General features: G+C 37.7%; 1 protein-coding gene across 8 annotated transcripts in view; it reads right to left on the bottom strand.

Moving 5' to 3' along the window:
- The window catches only part of LOC6602744 (zinc metalloproteinase-disintegrin-like batroxstatin-3), a 513,201-nt gene that overhangs the window by 68,641 nt on the left and 418,617 nt on the right, over nt 1–25,943 (bottom strand). For 7 of the 8 annotated variants that reach the window (XM_026990249.1, XM_026990250.1, XM_026990252.1 and 4 more), the window contains exons 19-20: nt 13,409–13,567; nt 13,268–13,329 (exon numbers count right to left, since the gene is read on the bottom strand). In XM_026990249.1, the coding sequence (XP_026846050.1) occupies nt 13,268–13,329; nt 13,409–13,567 (221 nt within the window). Of the gene's footprint in view, nt 1–13,267; nt 13,330–13,408; nt 13,568–25,943 lie in introns of those variants that run through there. The other variant, XM_026990258.1, reaches the window with a different exon arrangement.

Raw genomic sequence — 25,943 nt, 5'->3', positions numbered from 1 at the left:
CGAAATTGACCATACGATCAGATAAATACGAAGAAGAATCGCGCCGCTTGCAGCAGCTGGAACAATTGTACGTTTCTCGCAAGCGCTTAGCTGATCTCGAATTAAGCGTATTGAAAACGGAGAAAGAGGCTATGGAGTTGGAAACGCCGAGAGATTGCATCGACTTGACACACATTGAGGCGTTGATGCGTCCATTTTCTGGAGATGACGACCTGGCTGTAACCAGTTGGATAAGTAACTTTGGGGAAATTATGACTTTCCATGGTGTATCCGAGTCCAAATGCTGGATATTGGTGAAGCGGTTGCTAGGCGGATAGGCAAAGGCGTACATCGACCATGTGGCGTCCATATAGGGGTTGGCGTATAGGCGTCACTGACTTGGGAATTGATGCGAGCAGAACTGCTCAACGTCTTTGAGCAGAAAGTGACAGCGTGCGACATTGGAAAGCGACTGGAGGCACGAAAAATTGCAAATAATGAAAGCGCATTACAATATTTCGTCGCAATGTGCAGCATAGCGTCGCAAGCAGACATGGCCACGAGCGATGTGGTCAAATGTATCGTAGAGGGACTGCAGGACAAGACGGGCATGGCAGCATCCATGCTATATTGCAGCACACTTAACGAGTTGCGTGACAAGATGGTCACCTATGATAAAGTCAGAAGAGCTCCTGGAGTCGTAGTTATTCGTAGCGGAGGTATGACAAAGGGAAAAATAAATGTGAGTATGGCAGTAGGGCAGCAGCAAGGTGGTGGCGCAATGCGTTGCTACAACTGTCGGCAATTTGGGCACGTTATGAAGGAATGCAGTCAGCCAAAGAGACCGGAAGGGGCATGTTTCAACTGTTGGAGCACCAGCCACCAATATTCGCAGTGCCCGAAACGAAAGATGGCCACTGCAGCTCTGCAGTTCAAGATGAGGAGCAAACAGGAGAAAAAAACAACGACGATTTAGCAGCTGTCCAGTTAATCACTTTATGACCTCCGTTTGGTGGATAAAGAGGCGTCAGTATTTTTAGTCTATTTGATACAGGTAGCCCTGTAAGTTTTATCGATAGGTCTTTGATACCGAAGTCGGCTATAGTTGAAGTCATAGTAGATGATAACATGCTGCCTTTGCCGGTATTGCTGGGACGCGATGCCCTTAAAGTTATTGAAGTAAAATTAGTTCATAAGAAAAATATCAATGCGAAGCAACACACACCATTAAGTTCATTAAAGCAAAAAGCTATTAGTTTAACCTGTGCGTTTTTATTCACCGAACGTAAAAATAATATTAACATAAGACTATATGATAAGTTAGATGGTAATCAATCAGAATGAAGCGAGCTAATCAAACCTGCTAATTCATTTAAAAATTAGACAAAAGAAAACAAAAAATGCCAGCGAGAATATGAATCAAGGCGACGGATTCAGTAACTTTTGTGCTTCGGTAGAGATTGATTAAGCGGAACATATTAACGTAGGTTTCAAATTTTTTTGTTATTTTATTTATTAAATTAACAAATTATCTCTTAATAATGGTACTTAATTACAAAAGGAGGAAAAAAGGGAAGTTAAAAGTTAGTTAAATTTAGGTAATTATAAATATTGCATGCTATTAGTTTAAGGGATAGTTCAGGGGATAAGGTATGACAGAGGGAGTTATAATTATGGCATATTACCCTAAAAGGTTCATCTTCGGCATAATTAGACCTACATATGGGTAAGCGGATTGGCCTAAAAGTACGGGTAGGTCTAGATGGGACGGCCAAGTCGATCTGACGTATGAGAGTTTGGGAGTCAACAATCCCGAGAAGGAGCTTGTGCACGAACATTACGCCATTGCATATTCTGCGATAGTGCAACGACGGCAGGTCAATAAGATTTAGCCTAGACCGGGAGGGTGTCAAGATTCTACCCGAGTCCCAGCTAAAGTTTCGAAGGGCAAAAATTAAAAATTGCTTTGGCACGGATTCAATAACAACCTGCTGCTCTTTATACTGCGGACTCCACACACAAGAACAATACTCCAATATAGGACGTACGAACGAGATGTACAGTTGTTTCGTAACGTACGGGTCGTCAAACTCCTTGGACCAACGCTTGATGAACGCTAAAACACATTTAGCTTTATTTACAGTTGCAGCTACATATATGGCTGTTAAAACACATCTTATGATCAAAAAGGACTCCGAAGTCATTTGAACTCGAAATTCGCTCGAGGACATGATTTCCTAGAACATATGAGACAAAATGTGGAGCGCGACGGTAAAATGTCATAAGTTTGCATTTAGAAAGGTTCAGAAAAGAAGATTAGTTTAACACCAAAATCCAATCTAGAAGATTCGTTGGGAACCCTAATAAAGAGAGCTTGCGAATAAGCAGAGCATGGTTCACAAAATGCCTTGCTGAAGTCCGTAAAAATTACATCCGTCTGCAAGCCACTTAGAAAACCAGGGTGGATTAGGTTAGAAATCTCAAGAAGGTTAGTCGATGTTAAACGATGTCTGAAAGAACCGTGCTGCGACGGAGATATCAAGCTGCAACAAAGATGTTGCAGTTGCCGGGTGACCAGAAATTCAGGAAGCTTCGGGATGGCGGAAAGCTTTGCGATACCACGATACGTTTCAATATTTGATATTGAACCTTTTTTGTGAAGCAGGATAATGGATTCATTCCAAATTCCTGGTAGACAAGACTGTTCCAAAGAGAGGTTGAAGAGAAAGGGGTAGGGTTTGCAAAGGGATTGGGCAGTAGTATTTTAAAATGCAACTTGGTACCTTTTCTGGACCCGCAGAAAACGATATGTCCATAGATGACAAACCTTCCAGAAGAACGCTTTCCTCGAAAATGGGCAGAAAAATGCTGTTAGCTTGAAGGAGCTGGTACGGATACGGAGTGGATGCGTTGTAAATATGAGACGAGTACGTTGTTTGGAAAAAGGTAGAAAATAAATTTTCAATACCAACGGCAGAAGCTTCTGTTTTGTTCTGGTAATGAAGGGACGGAGGAAAAGCGTTTGACTTACACTTAGAGTTAACGAACGAATAGAATTTTTTAGGATCACTACGAAAGTCACTACCACATTGTGAAAGGTAATGATTATAAGACTGACAATTAACGGCAAGGAACATAGAGCTAAGGCCGACATGGAGCCCGACTTCTGGTACTTTTTATAGAGCCGGGATTTATTGTTTTTTAAATATGACAAATACTTGGAGAACCAGGGAGGCTTGGACGTTACGGGTACAGTGATATCTGGAACAAATGTATTACGGTCGGAGTAAATAGAGCTATAAAACGAGCTAACAGTTGCATCTATGTTCCGTAATGAATAAAGAAACGACCAATCAACACGCGAGAGATGTAGATCTAAATCGATAAAGTTTGTTTTGCGAAAACACTTTATGTGACAAGGAGCCATGGAACTGTCAGCACCACCAGATCGGGTACACTCAAGGGATATCGATTGGATGGTAAGGATCTTCAGGGAATGATATTGGGCTTGCTCTAGATACCGTAGCATGAGAAGCATTATTAACAAACATGAGGTCAAGAAGTCTGTTTTTAACGGCATTAATTTGGACAAGGGAAATATCCGTTAGCCCATTGATAAAGTCATTATGGCAATTGGGAAACAGCAGGTTAGCGTCATCGCAAGGTAGCCAAGAACGAAATGGGAGGTTAAAGTCCCCCATGACAATAATTCGATCATTGCACCCTAATGCAGATACGACAGTATTAATTGCTGAGAGTAATTGCTGGTGTAAGTAAGGCTCAGCATCAGACCTGGGAGGAATGTAAGAGCAGGTTAAATAGAAAAATGCCGAGCCAACACGAACTTTGACTGCAATAAATTCAATTCCATGGATGTTATTGAATGGGAATAACTCAGATGAGAAAACAGATTTGACTGCAATCAGAACCCCACCTGCAAAAGATGGGCGGTCCATTCTATAAATAGTGTAATTATCAATGAAAATTTCATGATCATTGACAGAAGAGTTAAGCCAGGTTTAAGTAAACGCGATGGCATCGAAATCAAAAGACGCACTATTAGTATGAATTTGACGCAACTTGCCCACATACTGCGAACGTTCTGATAGTGAATAGAAAAATGCTACATTAGTTTTTTGGTGCAGGTTCGGTAATTCTTGGATTCGAGTTCGAATCTTTGAGAAGGAACTCATGCATAATTGTATGCTAAGGCTATATTGACCGTTCTAGAGATTTTGATAGTAAAGAATCAGGGAGATGAATTTTAAAGGATGATATGTGGCGCTAAATGTAAATTTAGTCACAACTATATCATCAGGCGAAGCGTTAAGTTTAGAGAAAAGATGTTGTTTAACGTCCTCTGTTGTAGCCTCAGGAATAAGACGAGAAACAAATATTTGCTCTAAGTTGAAGTCCCGAACGAGATCGAGATGGTGGAGCCACTCCTAAAAGAGATCTCCTCCTGGGGTCCTGGGTCCTGGGGCACAAGAATTGGCCGCAACGGCTGGAGCAGGAATTGGCAAGACATCACCAGCAAACAACACACCCGGACTAGGAGCACTCACCACGTCAGAAGTGACGGCAGCAGAAACTGCAGGGATGGGATTGATGCTGTTGGGAACTTGGATGCTCGAAGGAAGCACATTGCTCGGTGTAAACAACACCGGAGCCACCGTTGGAGGATTTACAGATAACGGCGAGGCATGACCACACGGAGTAACAAATGCTTCCGATGGATGAAGGTGGAAGGCAGGCGTACCAATCGGATTAGGTTGCAAGAGATTGGTAGGCGGAATTTTCCGTCTAGGCGATTCGCTCAAGAGTTTGAGCCCAAGAGACTGAGATTCAAGGGCAAGAAATTTCTCGTTGAAAGCCACAAATTGTTTCCGGGCATCCAGAAATCCACTTCGAGTCTGTCTCATAAATGTGCGCATTTCGGCCTCAATCTCCCGACAAACCAGACATGACCAAGACAGGCCCATGTGTTTCGAGATCAGATCGTTTAGCCGGCTATAATTTCCGCCACCAGCACATTTTATGTGGGCAAAATTGTCGCACAGCTAGCAGCTAAGGAATGAATCACCAATGATTACACCACCCAATTCACATTTCTTTGCACTACAAACGATTGCCATTATTTACAGCGGTAGAATCACTGTGCACGAATAATAAAAGTACAGAGTGAGAGCGCAGGTAAAATGGGAGAGCAGACAGCAGAGCGAGCCCGACAATCAGCAGCAGCGGCAATAATTCAGAGCAGATGATCCAACGAAGAGCAGGAAACGAGCAGAGACACAAAAGAAAAGTCCACAAAGAGGGAGAGCATAGGCAATCCAGAGAGAGTGAGAGCAACAATGCGAGCAGCAGGCCCGCTTATGCTCACGAGAGAGTGTGGGCGATGCATACGTTGATGCGCGAGAAAAACCCCAAGCTATAGCGCGATTTTACAATTTAGAAAGAAAGCTCAGCAATAAAAAAACTTAAAAGAAAATGATGTAAAGTTCATGCATGAATATAAAAACTTAGGACATATGGTAAAGTCCAAAGAATATGGGAAATATTATTTGCCCCATCCAGGAGTCATAAGAGATTTTAGTCTAACGGCAGAGCTGACAGTGAAAAAATGTACGGGAAAATAAATTGTATAAAGAAGATCAACAATATGTTCACATGGTATGGAGAGATAATACAAACGAAAAGTTAAAAGAGTATAAACCCACAACCGCTACGTACGGTACAGCTTCAGCACCCTACTTTGCAACCAGGGTGCTTGTTGCAATAGCAGATAATTGCAAAAATCAAGCAATTAGGGACATCATAAAGAATGATTTTTATATGGACAACCTGATGACAGGTGCTGACTCGATACTGGATGCTAAAAAGTATGTAAAGGAAGTTACCCGGGAGTTTAATAAGGTTGGGTTTGACTTAAGAAAGTGGAGAACAAATATCTCAGTAATTATAGAAGGCGTTGGAGATGACCAAAAGAACCATTGAGGAGAATGAATCCGTCAAATTATGAACCAATTAAGAAAAATAACAAGATAATAGTACTATCTAACTTAGCCAAGGTGTATGACCCCTTAGGCCGGTTGCCTCCAGTGACACTTGTCGGAAAATTGCTTATTCAAAAACTTTAGCTAGCAGACAAAAATTGGGATGAAGAATTATTAGAACAGGATAATCGGGAATGGAATTCGTTTAAAGACAGTTTAACAGTGTTAACGAGCATTCGGATATCAAGATGGCTAAATTCTTAACACAATAAGTCGATGCAAATTCATGGGTTTGTCGATGCTTCCGAAAAGGCTTATGCTGCCATAGTGTATGCCAAGGTAGATAGTTCTATAGGATAGGTAGCCAGCAAAAGCAAAGTTAATCCGAAGAAGAATCGGAAAACTATTCCAAAATTATAACTTTGTGCAGCAGCTTTGTTTAATAGCAAAAAAAAATATTTTTTTATGAATTATTACAAAAGAGTCATTGTATATGTATTGAAGTTTATTCAAATCAAAACCAAAAAGAAAGAATTTCCTCCATTTTTGACAGTGAAGGAGATTAAGAGTGCCAAAGTATTAATAGTAAAACAACAACAAGCTATCCAATTCAGTTCCGAAATAGCTAGCCGAATTAATAACGTCCCTCTCGTTAGTTGTTAGTTGCTGCGACCCAACTTCAGAAGGCCGGAGAAACGGTCATCAACTGGCTACAAGGTATCTTCAGGAAGATACTGGCTCTGGGTACAATCCCGCGAGATTGGCTTAAGGCAAAGATGAAGACTACATCCCCAAAGCAGGGAAAGCCTCGCACTCAATTTCAAAAGGCCTTATACCAATTAGCCTATCGTCCTTCCTCCTCAAAAGCTTTGAGAGAATTGCCGGGCTGCAACTGAGGATAACTATACACCCTCAGTTGATGTCCGGCGCACAGCATGCGTAGCAGAAAGGAAAACAGCACTGTTAGAGAAGAGCAGTACACGCAACTAACTAACTAGTCCCACGATGTCGCATAACTCGGCAAACATATTTTTTAAATTTATTTAATTAACAATTATCTAATAATAATGGAACTTAGTTACAAAAGGAGGGAAGAAGGGAAGCTAAAAATTGTTTCCATTTAGGTGATTACACAAGACTACAGACCGAAGGCAAGTTGAGGAGTAATACCACCTGCAGAGTCACGAAAACTATGTGCAAAGAACGCACTGGGAAACTCACACCGCAAAGATAGGCATCACCAACCGAAACGGCTGTAGGAAATGTAATGAACCTGGGGTAATTGAAAACCTGGAACATAAAATCTGCAACTGTCCGGCTCTCTTAAGGGCAAGGTAAAAATACCTGGGCGCACCGGTGCTGACATCACTGGAAGATGCCTCCAGGAGGACGCCACAGCAACTGCTAGCCTATGCGAAAAACACTTCGATTCTCGAGGACTTTAAAATCGCATAAACACTAAAATCCAATTTAGAAGATTTTTTGGGAACAACAACCAGGCTAAACTGGGAAAGTGTAGAATAAGAAAGGAATTAACATACTCTCGAGTACTTATGTATGCGGATGATGCTAAACGGTGTGTCCAGTATAAGGACATTTCATTTCATTCTCACCGTTCTAGCCACTTGTTGGCTCCCTATACCGTATTTGGTGGTTCTCTTGAGAGAATTACCCTGGTGGATGATCTGGGTGTTATGTTAGACCCCAAGTTAAAGTTTTCCGAACACATTTCTACCATGGTAAATAAGGCCATGGGCGTGCTTGGGTTTATAAAGAGGTGGTCAAAGGAATTTGACGACCCCTATATAACAAAGATTCTCTATACCTCGCTTGTTCGTCCGATCTAATAATACGGCTCCTGTGTATGGTTCCCTCAGTACAAAGTAGCCGCATAAACTTCACGATTCCTATTCCACTTTGTAGATCGAATAATTTCTTGCATGAACCGTTGAGGGTCTTATGCTCGGATTATAATTCCCTCTACCATATTTTATCCACCACTAATTCTCTTCCTTTTATTAAATTACTAATCCTTACACAACTTTCTAGTAACTAGTAATTGTAGAGGAATTTTTATTTTGAATGCATGCAGCATCCCTTAGTAATTTTAGTTACCCGATACTAAGTCAGTATGGCTCTCCTCCGGCAGACGGCGCTAATATTAAACGACACAACAAAGAGGGCGTGCGAGAGAGACAGAAAATCAGTCTGAGCGTGACGTCGGGCGCTGCGTAGCCACTGAAAATTGTTTTTTTTCTTTTCGGCTATAAAAATTATCCGATCTGATCCAAATTCAGCAACTGGATAGATATGGTCATTCTCTATAATTCTGCGTTTTTAGTTTTCTCGAATCTGCAATATTGTGGATGCAACAGATTTTCGTTCTTTGTGGGGGCGGAAGGGGGTGGGGCGAAATTTTGAGATATACGTTTTATAGTGACATCTCAAAGGAGTGTGTGTACCAAATTTGGTTACTCTAGCCTTAATAGTCTCTGAGATTTGTGGTTGCCTCAGATTTTCGTCCTTTGTGGGGGCGGAAGGGTGTGCGGCGAAATTTTGACACAAAACGGTCAAGGTCCGATATCACAGGAGTGTGGATACCAAATTTGGTTGCTCTAGCTCTTATGGGTTCTGAGATCCTTGCACTCATATTTTGCAATTGGCAAAACCGACCATGAAACTTGTGTATTAGAGTGAGACAGAGCGAGAAAGAGTGAAATTGTTTTCGTGATTCTGGCTATAATAATTATACAATCTGGTTCAGATTTTGCACTCTAGAAGATATAGTCATCTTCTACGATTCGGCGTTTTTAGTTTTCTCGTATCGTGGAAATTGTGGATGCCACAGATTTTCGCACTTTGTGGGGGCGGAAGTGAGCGGGGCTAAGTTTTGAAATATTTTTGTAGCAGTGACATATCACAGAAGTGTGGATCCAAAACATCGTTGCTCTAGCTCTTATAGTCTTTGAGCACTAGGCGCTGAAGGGGACGGACAGACGGACGGACGGACAGACGGACAGACATGGCTCAATCGACTCAGCTATTGATGCTGATCAAGAATATATATACTTTATGGGGTCGGAAACGATTCCTTCTGGACGTTACACACATCCACTTTTACCACAAATCTAATATACCCCAATCCTCATTTTGAGTATCGGGTATAAAAAATACTTTCGGATCAGCTGAATTGTCTACTAGACTTACCAGTGCTAGATCACGATTCAGCGAAATATATTAAATGGTTTTCTGATTCTATAAATGAGTCAATACATTTAATCAAATTAAAGTCACAATTACAGTCACAGAAATCACAGAAGGAGTTAATGTGATTTTCGCGTGAAAAAGTGTGAAAAGTTCAACAACCTTACAATTATATGAAAGTCATATAAAAAGGACAAAAGAGATCCAAGCATTTCCAGATGTTATGGAATTTTTAGAACAACGGTACACTTCTCTTTACACGTCGCAGGATAAAGAGTGGAAACCGTTGAAAAAAGTAGTGCTATATGGTAAAAAAAAAAGAAAATTGTCCGCTATGTAAAATGGCAGGACTAACCATAAATCACTGCTATAAGTTTAAGGGAATGAGTCCGATAGATAGAGGCCAGTTGATTAAAAAACAGCACCTTTGCACTAAATGCTGTAGGCATGTATAAGAAATGCTTATCGGAAAGTGTAAGTGGGATGCGAAAAGAGGGAAAATGTTAGCCCTTGCTTAATAAAAAGAACAAGCGTTATTAGCCACAGCACTTATTAATGTAATGGCAAGGAATGGAGCTCTAATTGATTGTTTATCGCAATGTTATATAATTTCACCGGAAGCTGCGCAAATATTCACCTTAGTACAAAAAAAGAGAGAGCACCGCGGTAAGTGGAGTGTCATCTACAGGCTCTTGCACTTCAAAGTACAAAGCTACTTTATGGGTAAAAACTCGGGATTGTAATAAAGGTCCTCTAAATATTGAAGCAATCATTCTTCCGAAACTGATGAAAGCTTTATTGTGGCGACAACAATTGAAGTTGGGGACTTAGAACGGTTCTGGGAATTGGAAAGTGAAAAGAATGACGTAGAAGAAGATGTGTGTTAGGAGCATTTCTTGGAAACAAGAAGAAGATATGAGAATGGCAGGTATGTGGTTAAAATACCATTTAAAAAAGAAAAGGATCTAGGAGATTCAAAACCCCAAGCTATAGCGCGATTTTAAAATTTAGAAAGAAAGCTCAGCAATAATAAAACATTAAAAGAAAATGATGTAAAGTTCATGCATGAATGTCAAAACTTAGGACATATGGTACAGTCCAAAGAAGATGGGAAATATTATTTGCCCCATCCAGGAGTCATAAGAGATTTTAGTCTAACGTCAGAGCTGACATTGAAAAAATGTACGGGCAAATAAATTGTATAAAGAAGATCAACAATATGTTCACATGGTATGGAGAGATAATCCAAACGAAAAGTTAAAAGAGTATAAACTCACAACCGTTACGTACGGTACAGCTTTAGCACCCTACTTTGCAACCGGGTGCTTGTTGCAATAGCAGATAATTGCAAAAATCAAGCAATTAGGGACATCATAACGAATGATTTTTATATGGAAAACCTGATGACAGGTGCCGACTCGATACTGGATGGTTAAACGGCATGTAAAGGAAGTTAAGAAAGTGGTAAACAAATATCTCAGAAATTATAGAAGGCGTTGGAGATGACCAAGAGAATAAAGTATAAACCTTTGAGGAGAATGAATCCGTCAAAACCAGGGACCGTAACGATTATAATTTGTATAAAAAAAATTAAGGAATGAGATTTATTTGTTAAATTTTGTTTTAAATTTTTTTAAACTATTTAATTTAATTTAAATGGTATATATACATTTTTATATAAAAATTAACACATCAAAATTATTTTCAATTTGTATTATAACAATTGAAAATAAAAATTGAATTCAAATATCTTTTGAAACAAAGGAGCCAGATCATATATAGTCCTATATATAACCTACGCATTAATACCATTAATTAATAATAATTAATACCATTAATTAATACACATTAGCCGCTGATTAGGCGGTTTGGGCAAGTGCCTAAGCGGATAATTAAATATACTTACATACAAATGTATGAACATACAATGTACATACATACATATTATATATCATTTGAAAGGTATTAATGCGTAGGTCATATATATAGGACTATATATGATCTGAATTCATATAATATAATATATACAGCCAGGCTCCGTTTTTCACATTCACAAAAGTTTTCCGATTTACTTTTGAAATCACATAAATTGGGGCTCTCTTTTTCCCATTCCGCAAGATTTCATCGTTTTCAAAACGAAACGTAATCCGCCAAAGTAAATGAAAAACGGAGCCTGCCTGATAATGAATATAATAAAAATTAAATCATAACTTTTATTTTCAATTTTTATAATAAAAATTGAACATAATTTGTATGTGTTAATTTTTGTATAAAAATGTACATATAAAAATAATTTTTTAATTTTTATCATTTAAAATAATTTTAATAATTAAAAAAATTTAGAACAAAAAATTGAAAATAAAAGTTTATCCTGTTTTGAAATTTGCCGTAAAAAAATAACATATGTATGTATGTCTATTTTTCCCACTCTTCTTGGTGTTTTTTTGTGCCTCAATTTTTTTAAACTTATTAATTAATAATTATTATTTGCGGTCTCTGGTCGAGACCATGCCACTTTCGGCCCCTTACAGAATGTTCAATCATAAACATATTATTGTACACATTCACACATGTATCCAAAAAACTGATCTCTAAAAAAATCACCTAAAAAAGATAAGAAATGACAGTTCGGGTGTAAACAAAGATCTGTAACCCATTAAAAGGTACTACACCAAAACACAAGTGGAGAAAACACTTAACCAATGCAGACACCCGCACTAAAATGTATCCTTTTCGTAGGTCTAACGAAAATTATAGAATACAAAATTGTACCTCCTACCTCATTGTCAAATCACATATAAGGCTCTGATTTTAAGAATAAAATTCAGGTTGAATTTAAAACTCAACTCGCAAATGTCTAGACTTTTCTTTTAAGGTCTTAACAGCGACCAAACGTGAAATGACAGAAAAATTACAAAATCTTCGTATGGGTACAATGATGACAGATGACAGTTTTATAAGCAACAAAAACTACCCCCGATTGTCCGAGATTTTTTAGAATCCACGTTTCAGTCATTTGTATCTGTGAAAATAAAATTTCGGGCGACGACAATGACCCAAGACTATTATCAAAGACTATACAATACCAAGATGTTGCATGAGGAACAAATTCTTTTTCAATTTTCGTTTGACGCTTCATGGTACGGGCGCGCGGGGCTATTACTTAAATTATCTTTTACTCTACCTTCGCCTCCGAAATGCTACTCGGCTTCGTCAATGCCTCGGTCAGCGTCGAGTCGGTGTGTCTCGAGAGAAAGAATACAAAAACAAAATATGAATCGTCTGCGTGCCGAAACCGTAGGGCAGCGTGGTCGCTGATGTCTTTGGCGCGGCACAGTGGGGACTCAGCCGAAATAGTCAAAAAATTGTATGAGTGCTTTAGATAAATTTAATGTACGCATCTAATAGGGAATTTTCCAATCGAATTTTCAAGATAGTTTTAGTTTAGGAGATATAAGCACTCAAAGTTTAACATTTTTTAGGTGTGCAAATAATTATTGAACTCATATTCACTAACTAATTTAGCAAGCTGAGACGGCCAAAGGTCCCACTGTGCCGCTCCAAAGACATCGGCGATCCGCGACCACCGCTTCGACGGTGCTGAGGCTCGAGAGTCCAGAATTGCCGAACAGACGAAACCGATGGGCAGCGGGGTCGCGGTAGAGACGAATTACAGGCGAAAAGGGAATTGAAACCCCGCGCGCTCCCTCGTGCCTTTTGGGTTCTAATGTTAGGACCCGCCATAGAACAGCTTTTTGGTCGCTCATGCAACATCTTGGTATTGTATAGTCTTTACTATTATATGTAATAGAGAGAAATATAATTTGATAAGATTAAAAGTTTCCCTTCTTTTTAATTTTGATAACTTTGTTATGAACGCATTATAAAAACTTTTTTTGAAATACAAAAATTTTAATACAATAGATGCCACAAAAATACGAAAAAACTAGTTACTGTTATTAGGCAAACCTTAACGACGAGAAATACAAAATACATTTTTTTATCAATGGAATTATTATCGGTCACACTGATAGGTTTATATGTATTATTAACAAACAAAAAAACCATAAATATAAGAATGTATTAACCTGCATGTGACTGATCGTCCTCGCCACCAGTTGTGTAGCGACGTCCATGCACGACTTTGTCCCTGAGAATGACGAAAATCAAGATCCATTATCATAATTGATGCGGGAGCTAATCTTATTTCGATCGACTCAAATACTCACCTGAAACCCGTCTGATTGGCATAGACTAACTTGCTGGAGCCATCCAAGGAAACCTCCTCAACGGAATGATGGTTTGGTGCCGTCGTCGCACCGCCATAGCTCTTTGTAATCGGTTTCTTCGAGTAGGGCGGATCGTACTTCATTGTAGTAGTCTTGCGTCTATATCGACGTACGTCAGCGCCAATATCGATGTGGTAGTTGTTTATTTCATTTATATTTATATTATAGATGCATACACACAGGTCATATAGTATGTATAAAATCAATTTGTATAGTTTTCCATGTTTTATGTATATGTATATTAAGTTATCGGAAATATTTTATTTCATTAGAGAATATCATTTAATTTCAATGTGTTTAGTCATGTTGGGACGTTTGGTTTGGTTTGATTCGGTTGGTGGAACGATATACGGTATAAACGAAGCATATGAGGCATAAGCATGTCCCCATAAACACACATTCACGCGATTCAATTGTGTGTTGTAGCGTGTGTGTGTGTATTTATAAGGAAGCGTTGATTTATTTATTTCATGAAGTTCAATTTAGATTGGATCGATTTCGATTTGGATCGTATTTAATTTTGTTTTTATTGATATTTTGTTTGATGGATCATTATATTGATTTTATTGTCGATTGTTGTCAGGAAACGAAATGGTACAATGAGATTTTTGATTAATACATGGTTTTAGGTAGTGAAAATAATTTATATGGAGTATTAAAATGTTAGTATTAAGTATACATTGACATGTGAGCACAAATATCTATACATATGTGTAAATACATACAAATCCATAATCCTACATATTTTAATGGACTATGAAAGAATATGATCATGTGCAAAAGCATATATGTATGTATGTACATTCATACATATATACATATGTACATATGTATACTTAATGTTCTAGACGTAATGTGTCGTAGAAAAATAATATCTATAAAATGTTAGAAAAATTCGAAAGTTGTAACTAAGCATAAAACAAAAACTCCCAGTGAAGGAGTTGAACAATATTTTCTTAATTTTTTCAAAATCAATCAAAATATTTATTTTAAAACACACAAATGCATAACAAAAAAACACTAATAAATTAATTTGGGGTGTTCTAAGCAAACTTTTTTACAGACACTAAAAAAAAATTGTAAATAAAAAAGGAGAATGCCATTCATATTGTTTTCAATAAAGAAAGAAAGACATTTATACAAACGAGGTGAAATGGTAATGGACATCGATTAAGGCAGGAAAATTATGTTAATAGTTTGTATGGAAGCTTAGATGTCATTATGCTCTGTGTGTATTGTGCATGCTGTCGGACACTGTATTAAACAGACTCAACACATTTGTGCAGACAGTAAAGGAAGCGGAGTATAATAGTTGTAATGGAAGATCATGGAATTATAAATGCACCGATGCACAGGGATGATAATTACATATGTATATGTATATGTATGTATGTATGTATATGACGGTAATGGATGAATTTTTGCAATAGACATGGGGTCATTTATCGTGTCTGTGTAGTGTCTGACAAAAACTGGGCTGTCTATTCGGCTATATTTGTGGCTGTTTGTGTATATGTATATGTGATATGAGCAAACCGTATGACAAAAAAATAAAATAAATAAACATATGTATGTAATAAATTGCATTGTACATTGTATTCATATTTGCATTGATGGCTTGTGATTAAAGCATTGATAGCTTTTAGCTTGTCGGAACACATCAGGCTCACTCAGCAGAAAGCACCACCATTGCTCAAAGTCAGTTTCGTCTATGTTGGGCCCTAAGCGGAAAAATGGATCGGCCCGACTTTCACGCTTACGTATATTCAGAGAATATCGAATATATATACATAAATATATATGCACATATATACATATATATACATATATATATATACATAATGTAAATAGCCTCACAGCTTACAGCACCCAGAGCATCCATTTTTATTTGAGGCTGTGTATAAGCTCAATAGTTTCAAGTTTTTAGTTTCCAACATCTTCAATATTTACACTAGGCAACCAAACTGAACTTTTAATTTACGCTATTAACTAAATCGACTTATTATGTTATATGTGGGGCTTTAACATTTTTTAATGAATCATTGTTATTTTTTATTTAATGGTTACCAACTGGTATTTTTTTATGTTTCAGAGGTAGTTCGTCTTTTTTTAAATAACTTATGTATCTTACATCTGGTTTTATTGAGTTTCAATTTTGAAAAGCTAATACAGTTGTAGCTCGTTAGCTTACTGTCTGGAAAATATTAAGCTTTAAAATTCAAAATTTATCGTGTTTTAACAATTAACAATTATAAAGTCTCAAATCTATCAGAAAAATTCGGTTTGGTTCGAAGCGTAAATAAAAAGTAAAATTTTGTTGCCTAGTACTATTAAAGACAATACAATTATAGTGTTGCGACATTTAATTGTGCTAACTTTTCTGCGAAGAGAGAAATAGCATTAGGGACAAACGGAAAATAAATGTTCGTAGCCGTGTCTTAATACGTCTCCCGGCTATCAGTCGACGAATAAGGCACTAATTGTGACAAAATTATGTTTTCCAACACGCATTCCCTGCCAGCTAGCAAAATTGGATCTAAAAAGCGTAACAATTGATAATTTCTGCAGCAGCACTGCTCCCAGCTCAATTGGAAGCTTACGCGTCTCACTGCACGTTTTTCTCATAAGGCTATCTCTGTTACCAAGATATTGAACCAGGAACAAATTCCATTTCAAATGTTGTTTGACGCTTCTTGGTACTGGGTTGCAGGGTACTGGTACTTAAATTCTCTTTTATGCTATCATTATTCTGACCAATGAATACACGGCTTTGTCTGGTTGTCAATGCCTTGCGCAGCTGAGTTCGTTCCAGAATCCTACAACAAATGCACAGTATTTCGCGAGTCGCAGTCGGTTCCAGTCTCGAGGAAAATATTGTATTATTCCATTCGATTTTGAACCAGAGGCTTTTGGGCTCGCCAAAGATTGTGCACCTGTAGATTTCTGGGAGCTGAAAAGAGAATTAAAGCCCCCGCAACCACGAAAAAAAACCCACCATAGAACAGCTTTTTGGTCCCTCATGTAGAATTTTGGTATTTTATAGTATTTGCTAGTATCAACACAAGCCTGTTCCAATAAGTCGAATATAATATAAGAAAATCACCGGTTCGTCACATAGTACTAACCATACAGTATATAGATGTGCTAGTTCATACAACGAAAGCGTCACACACTGGCTAGCGCGTTCCGTACCCCAGAGTACTGTGTTACATGTGTTAGTACACACGCAATATGTTTCGACAAAAATATGTGATTGCATGATTTTTTCAGATTTTTTGAACTCTCTCAGGTCTGGTTCTTATGCATTCTCACGTACTTTGCGTGTGTGTGTTTAGTATTGCTGTCCGCTAAAACTGAAATTTGATTTTGGTTCTTGTTTTAGGTCTTTTGATGGACTGGACTACCGCAACAAAATAAATGAAGAATGGGCAGGGGGTGTGGGTATGGGTATGGAACACTAGGGCGTGGGAAATAAAATAAAAGCTGGTATTTGTTTGATTTATATCACAAAATATAAAATATTACAATAATATAATTACACATTTATTTGCTTATTTTAAACAGGTTGATTATAAATTATAAAAATTATGCAAACGCCGTCGGTTCTCGTCGGATGTGAACTGGCACATCTATATACTGTATGGTTCGCTGTGCACGAGAGAAATAAATAAATATTCCATCTTTCGTCGACGAATAAGTAAGGAATGAACAACAAAAAAGGAGGAAGCGTGTAAGCGGATTGAATAAAATAAATAAATAATAATGCAAAACTTAACCTAGCAAAAACAGTCAAATGAATTTACATAGAAATAAAAATCATGTTATTAACTCCCTCCCGCAAGTATGGATTTATCCAATATTGGCTGCCCTTTTTCGTTCATTGTTCTCCTCCATTCTACACAAAAATTACATTACTTCTTGCTTTCATTATTTATTTTATTACAAATTTTAATTTTTAACAAATTTTAATTGTAAAAAAACTCAAATCAGTATAAACATAGAGAGCATGTAAACCTAATCACACTCGAACGTTGTGAGTTGCTGCGGACACCGCAACTCTACAGTTATACCCGATACTAAGTCAGTATGGCTCTCCTCCGGCAGACGCCGCTAATATTAAAGGACACCACAAAGAGTGCGTGCGAGAGAAAATCAGAAAATCAGTCTGAGCGTGACGTCGGGCGCTGCGTAGCCACTGCAAATTGATTTGTTCCTGTTGGCCATAAAAAATATCTGATCTGATCCAGATTCAGCAATCTGATAGATATGGTCGTTATCTATGATTCTGCGTTTTTAGTTTTCTCAAATCTGCAATATTGTGGATGCAACAGATTTTCGTCCTTTGTGTGGGCGGAAGGGGGTGGGGCGAAATTTTGAGATATACGTTTTATAGTGACATCTCAAAGGAGTGTGTGTACCAAATTTGGTTACTCTAGCCTTAATAGGCTCTGAGATTTGTGGATGCCCCAGATTTTCGTCCTTTGCGGGGGCGGAAGGGGGTGTGGCGAAATATAGTCCGATATATTAGGAGTGTGGATACCAAATTTGGTTGCTCTAGCTTTTATAGTCTCTGAGATCTAGGCGCTAATGTTTTACTCTAAGCAAAGCCGGCTATGCTACGTGTGTGTTAGAGAGAGACAGGGCGAAAAAAAAATGAAATTGTTTTCTTGATGCTGGCTATAATAATAATACGATTTAATTCTAAAAGATATGGTCATTCTCTACGATTCTGCGTTTTTGGTTTTTAGAGAGAGACAGAGCGAGAAAAAATGAAATTGTTTTCTTGATTCTGGCTATAATAATTATACGATCTGGTTCAGATTTTGCACTCTAGAAGATATAGTCATCTTCTACGATTCGACGTTTTTAGTTTTCTCGTATCGTGGAAATTGTGGATGCCACAGATTTTCGCACTTTGTGGGGGCGGAAGTGGGCGGGGCAAAGTTTTGAAATATTTTTGTAGCAGTGACATATCACAGAAGTCTGGATCCAAAACATCGTTGCTCTAGCTCTTATAGTCTTTGAGCACTAGGCGCTGAAGGGGACGGACAGACGGACGGACGGACAGACGGACAGACAGACATGGCTTAATCGACTCGGCTATTGATGCTGATCAAGAATATATATACTTTATGGGGTCGGAAACGATTCCTTCTGGACGTTACACACATCCACTTTTACCACAAATCTAATATACCCCAATACTCATATTGAATATCGGGTATAAAAAGACAATAGGCGAGAAGCCACATGAAGTTTTGAACGTTTTCTTGATTTACACGATAAAAAAATTTGTTTAGATTTGGGCGGGCACTTCTACCAAAGACTTTACAATACAACATGTTGCATGAGGAACAAATTTTTTTTTCAATTTTCGTTTGACGCTTCATGGTACGGGCGCGCGGGGCTATTACTTCAATTCTCTTTTACGCTACCTTCGCCTCCGAAATGCTACTCGGCCTCGTCAATGCCTCGGTCAGCGTCAAGTCGATGTGTCTCGAGAGATAGAATACAAAAACAAAATATGAATCGTCTGCGTGCCGAAACCGTAGGGCAGCGTGGTCGCTGATGTCTTTGGCGCGGCACAGTGGGGACTCAGCCGAAATAGTAAAAAAATTGTATGAGTGCTTTCGATAAATTTAATGTACGCATCTAATAGATAATTTTCCAATCAAATTTTCAAGATAGTTTTAGTTTAGGAGATAGAAGCACTCAAAGTTTATATATATGTAAGTACTCAATGCAAATATTTATTGAACTCATATTCACTAACTAATTTAGCAAGCTGAGACGGCCAAAGGTCCCACTGTGCCGCTCCAAAGACATCGGCGATCCGCGACCACCGCTTCGACGGTGCTGAGGCTCGAGAGTCCAGAATTGCCGAACAGACGAAACCGATGGGCAGCGGGGTCGCGGTAGAGACGAATTACAGGCGAAAAGGGAATTGAAACCCCGCGCGCTCCCTCGTGCCTTTTGGGTTCTAATGTTAGGACCCGCCATAGAACAGCTTTTTGGTCGCTCATGCAACATCTTGGTATTGTATAGTCTTTGCTTCTACATATTTAAAGTGAAAAATTTTAAAAATAAGACGAATTTTATATATTTTATTTTATTATAAATAGGCCTAACATACAAATCTTAATCTTTTGTTGATGCCACTTTTTTTTTAATGTTGCCCATTGATGTCTATTAAAACCGAACATTTTTCTATGAGTTTTTTTATATAGTTGAATATGTAAGATATGTATGTCGCCTTTGTGAAAGAACTTTTATCATGAATCATATTCATAATAAAAGATAATAATAACGGAAAAAATTTCAAACATACAAAAAAAAAGTACTGAAATATGTTTTTGTTTATATTATTTAATAATTCTTGAATATTGTGATGAAAAGGATTAAAGCTATTCGTTATTAACACCCTGAAAAATGAACCTTTCCTGATGTTAATAGTTCTTTACATCAAAGGTTATGAAACTACATATGTCAATTGGTCAAATTAATTAAGTTTCAATCAATTTGGAAAATAATATCGGGGCAAAGGTATGTGAAGATGTAGAAATTGACTGTACCGAAAGAAGAGAGGGAGATGCCCAGCCAAAAGAAAAATATTTTTTTAGCTTTTTTCAGTGCGAAACTGGTTTATTCCGATTCACTTAGTCGGCTGCTGCCGTATAAACGATGCCGAATATGCATAGCCGGAAGTCACACAAGCTTTTTCAACTATACCGGTTGACTGCACTGCCTAGAGCTCATTTCCTATAGGCTATTTCCACTAAACTAAGGTTGAGTTATTGGGTTTGGTCGAAAACGTAGTTTTTTTCACATAAGCAACGGGACCCTGGTGATGTAAATTTTCAATAGTTGTTAAGATCCGTTAACCTTAACCGGCCCGTAAAAAAACTAAATTGGTTTGTGTCGGCGTATTTTGAGTAGTAATTGGGTTTTAGCGGAGCTTGTGATTTCTTATTGGCAGCCTGTTTTATTAAAATATAATCATTTAACTGTTTTTTCGACTATTGTAACAATAACATAACATAAAATGCCATAAACTGACAAAAAAGTTCTTGGGGTAATTAAAACAGAAAAAAAAAATGTAGAGAAGTTTTTTTGAATATTATTTTTTTGAAATTAGACGGCTAACTGTTAGCTGGTTGTAAACGATGCAGCGGCTGTGTAGCATCACATGTGCATGAGCCTGTATATACACATGGTGCCACAAAGTGATTTAGATATCTGCGCGTGATTATGTGCGCTATATCACAACGAAATGCTGCTTGCAAAATGCTACAGAGTGTACATAAAGCGTGTAGCCTTGCAGAATTTAATTCTGCACGTGCAGCCGCTATATCATTTAATTTTAATATTTTTTGGTAATTGAAGATATTCTATATTCGATATATAGTACATATGTAAACAATATTGTATTGTTGATCGTTTCGTTATTAAAAAGCCTTAAGGCAATGAATGCACTGAATACTTTATGCTGTGAGCCACTGCACACGTTAGGCACTAAAAATGGATGTACTTATGCCAATTGTAAACCTTTGGCTTATGACTTCAAGTTCGAGGGGCTTAGGGCGTCGGTATAGATATTATATATTGAAGGCTAGTGACTATGTGATATTTATAGATACATATGTAAGTATGAATATACATATGTATCTATATATTTGTTTTTGTGATTAAGGTCGTTTATATCGTCTTAGACGTAAATATATGTACATATATGTATGTACATATTATCAAGCCTTAACATCAGTGAAAACAAAAGCGCAACTACGGTTAGTTGAAAAATTTTTTGGCTACATTATTTAATAATAAAATAAAATATTTTTGAAAATTTGTAAATTTTTTGATTAAAAAGATTTAAGCAGTTATGCCATGACAAGCTAATATTGCGAGCACGCTTTTGCTGTTAGGACTTGATGTGAGTTTTTTCTGGATAGTGTTGATAAGCATTAGACTAAACTGAAAAAAGTAGTAATGAAAAATGTCAACAAGATCACCGCCGCGTTGACGACAACGATAACATACACAAATGGCAATCCTTTGCAAATCATTATTCAATTTGTGTGCTTTCTCTCAATAAAAGTTATAATTTACATTTAAAACTGGTGACAAAATAAAGAATATAAAAATGTGTATGCATCAAAATAATTTGAATCTAAGGTAAGGCCGGAAAATATTATCAGAAGAAATACAAATATAAACAAAATATTAAGTTGTCCTTATTTGGACGTTAATGTACGGTGTATGTATATATAAGTTGCCCTTGCGACACCAAGAGGCCTAGAGTCAAACTTGAATACAAAGAGTATTAGAAATAACAGATACACTTGTACTCCGAGTCTTGCTAATCTTTTACTCAGGGACGCTCGTAAGCTAAATTAATTCGCAACTGTGTAAAAAAACACTTTAGAAAGAAATCTTGTTGGGTATGGATGGTACAGATTAGTGTTGTGTTGCCTCATGAGTGAGTGAAAAAAAAGAGTTGTTCACTTATGTGAGCAACTGAACTTGTTTCTTCAAAACTGTTATTTTTTGCTTACTTGTTCTATTTTGTTCACTAGTTAATTTTTCCTTACTTGTTCTCTACTCACTTTTTGCGCAATTTTGTCGCAAGCAGTTGTTGCTCATATTTGCGTTTACTTCACACTTTTTGTATTACCGACAATGGTGTTTACTCTTTTAAAAATTCAGTTTATCACTAATTCGAAAGTATAGTGAGCAAGTCAGCAACTGAGCAATCTATGAGAGCAAATGAACAATATGAGTGGCTGACTCACTTACTAAAAAGAACAAGTGAACATGTTCACCAAAATGAGCAATGTCTACGCAACACTAGTACAGATCCAAGTCTATGCATGTCTGACCGTAGTGCCTGTGTCTCCTGTCCACAAACACACTTTTCTGTGTCGTTTCGACCTCATAGGAGAAGAGATGGATACTGGAAACTATGCAACACTTTTTTCCAATTTAAGTTGGTTTCTGATGGCTGACCTGACCATGTCCGTGTTAAGCTGATAGTGCAGCGTCTGCATGGCAGCATGTGTACGTGTAAAGCATACAATCTCATGCTCCCATGCTGCAAATGCAACAAAATCCCATAAATTTTTCTACGCTACGAAAAAAACCGACTTTTTCTTATAGATTTGGGGCTTTAAAAATGTTAAATGAATTATGGTTTTTTCTATTCCATATATATATTCTATGGAAAAATAACTATTTGTATTTCTTATGTTAGAGGTAGTGCTTTTCATATTTTATTAAGTAATGCTGCAGCGCGATGAAAATGCATGCAGCCTAACAGACTCAAATCCTGCACTTTTACAACCAGTTGTAGAATGTTTTGCCAAACAAATGATATAAGGACGGCGGTACTCGGATTCGGAATAAAAAAAACTGGTGTCTAAGTGCTCGATGAAATTGAGTATTACTGTGCCACTTAGAATATTCGGTTGTGTTCATGCAGTGCTCCAGTTTATGACTTTTATGCGCCAAGGCATGCAATTTGTAAGACACCTCCTGTCTAGGTTTCGGGGGGAAACTATATAACCAGGTAGACACAGTTTTACTTTATAATTATAAGTACTCTACAAATAATTTTGAATATATTTTCTTATTGCGAATGTAGAAGAGATTATTAGAAAAATATACTATGCTTAACATAGATAACTCTTTAGGAGAAATTATAAAAAAAATGTCTTGTAATATAAAATTTTAAGTAATTTCATACTGCTACATCTAAGTAACAGATTAACAATAAACTACGAATTAATTTGGTCGATTACACTAGGCAACAAAATTTAACTTTTCGTTTACGCTTCGAACCAAACCGACTTTTTCTGATAGATTTCTGGCTTTATAACTTTTAATAAACTATTTTTTTTTTCTATGCTGTGGTTTTTTTAAATTTGTAAAAATTTGAATAAACATTCAGAGGTTGTGCTCCTTTTTTCACATAACATAAGTATCTTACATCTGGATGTGCTAAAATTTTGACAAGCTGATAAATGCAGCTATACAACTTTTGTAAGAAAACGTCTGCCTCAACTTGCTATTCCTCATCTTCCCGTCCTGCTTTCACCCTTACAAAAAACTAACTTCTCTTTTAGTAACCTATCAGAATGTAAGAGGCTTGCGTAGTAAGCTCAGCATTCTTTTCCGGGATAGTGTTGCATTTGCTTCCCACGTTATTGTGTTTACTGAAACCTGGTTAAATCCGGACATTCTTAGTTCCGAGGTTTTGGCAGGTTGTTACACAACTTTTAGAAAGAACCGTTCGTCTCGACGTGCAGGATTGCAGTGAACTCTATCTTCACGTCGGAACACTTCACAGTCCAAGTTCAACAGGAACTGGAATTCCTGTGTGTAAAACTGATTCTTCCCGCTTTCGCTATATTCATTACTTGCTCGTATATCCCACCTTCTTCGGATATTTCAATTTATGAGCAGCACTTGTCCGCTTTAACCGCTGTTTTTTCCTCGCTATCTGATAAAGATCGTATGATAGTTCTTGGTGAGTTCAACTTGCCAGGAACTGTTTGGTCTTCGGTAAACGAGTCTAGTATCCTAGTGCCCATGTCACGACATGACTTTGTTGACGGCTTGCTTGACCTGTCCCTGTCTCAAGTCAATCATGTGAAAAATTCCTTGGGTCGATTGCTTGATCTATGCTTTGTATCGGATCCGACCATAGTGTTGTTAACCCGAGCCCTTCCGCTCACTATACCTGAAGACGCCTACCACCCTACTTTCGAGGTGTCGCTAGATATAGGACCAACTGTATTGGATCGGTCGAGTAGACTACCTGAACGTGTCCGCTGCTTTCGTAAAGCCGAGTTTGCGAAGCTTAATAACCTAATTAGGGATTTTGATTGGTCCGCTTTGTACTTGTGCACTGATGTGATAAAAGGCACAAACATTTTTTAAAATGCTCTTGGCACATTTTTTGATTCTTGTGTCCCGCTTTCTTATCCGATTAGATCTGGAAAACCCCCTTGGTTTAGTAAAGAGTTATCCAGTCTAAAAAACTTAAAATCAAGACTTTATAAAAAATTTCAAGAAGATGATTCTCCTACTGCTCACGCCCGCTATGTAATAGCTCGGTCAAGCTTTTCAGTTCTTAATGTTCAATGCTATAAGAACTACCTATCTCGATGCAGGATACGTTTTTCTCAGGACCCTAAACAGTTTTACTGCTTCGTAAACAGTAAGCGTAGAACGTCCACACACCAATCCACGCTATCATTTTTTAATGCGTCGGCAAATAATGATCAGGCAATTACCTATCTTTTTGCCCAATTTTTCCAAAACACCTATTCGGAGGAAAGCTACTCTGGTCATCCGTACCTATACGGTTTACCGAGGTCGAACGGCATTTTCAGTCGTTTGTTTAATTAATATTCTTTACTCTTCTTTATTCACCCTGTCCATTGACTCTTCTTGCTTCCCACCGATCTGGAAGGAATCGTTTATAATTCCTCTCCATAAAAAAGGTAGCAAGTCTGATTCAAAAAATTATAGAGGTATAGCAAAGTTATCCGCAAAGTTATCCTAAAGTGTTTGAGGTTTTAACTCCGCACTTGCAACATCTTTGCAAGTCCCTTATATCTCCAACACAGCATGGATTTATAAGGCGGCGATCAACCACCACGAATTTATTAGAGCTTACACCGACTTTAGTAAACCACTCCCTTCTAGCGCATAAACTTGACCTTCCGTCCAACCTCCTGAGATGGATTTCTAGCTATCTTTGTTCCAGGGCTAAAAGAGTCCTCTTCAAAAACTCCCTCTCTTCACCAGTAATGTTTCTCCTTACTTTGTACACTATTTATTAATGACTTGCCTTCGGTATTAACATTCTCTGGGTTTATAAAGAAGTGGTCAAAGGAATTTGATGACCCCTATATAACAAAGACTCTCTATACCTCGCTTGTTCGTTCAATCTTAGAATACGGCTCTTGTGTATGGGGCCCTCAGTACAAAGAACACCAGGACCGTATAGAATCAGTACAGAAAAACATTTTACTCTTTGCTCTGCGGGGCCTTAAATGGGATGCGGGTGTGAGACTGCTATCTTTCTCTAGTGGACTGCTATTAGTAAACCTCCCATCCTTATTTAACCGTAGAAAAATGCTTGGTGTACTTTTTGTTGACAATTTGATCAGGGGTGATATAGACAGCCCTGATCTGTTGGGCCGCATAAACTTCACGATTCCTATTAGACTCACTAGAAAGTTTATACCGTTGTTCCTTTCTAATAATTAGTAATTGTAGTGGTATTTGTATTTTTATTTTAAATGCATTCTTAGTTTCTTAGTATGTGTATTGCTAATTTTCCTCGAATATTAGTCTAACAATTATCTTTCCTGCGCGTCATGCGGTAGCGCCCCTCGGTCGGTTGGGCGGGAGGAGGGCTGCGTTTTGCCTGGGATACCGCGCATAACAAACTTCTGCTGGTGTCACACGG

The sequence above is a fragment of the Drosophila persimilis genome, unplaced genomic scaffold, assembly GCF_003286085.1.
Source record: "Drosophila persimilis strain 14011-0111.01,24,50 unplaced genomic scaffold, DperRS2 tig00000572-arrow-pilon, whole genome shotgun sequence".
Taxonomy (NCBI): domain Eukaryota; kingdom Metazoa; phylum Arthropoda; class Insecta; order Diptera; family Drosophilidae; genus Drosophila; species Drosophila persimilis.
This window is presented reverse-complemented; position numbering and strand designations above follow the sequence as displayed.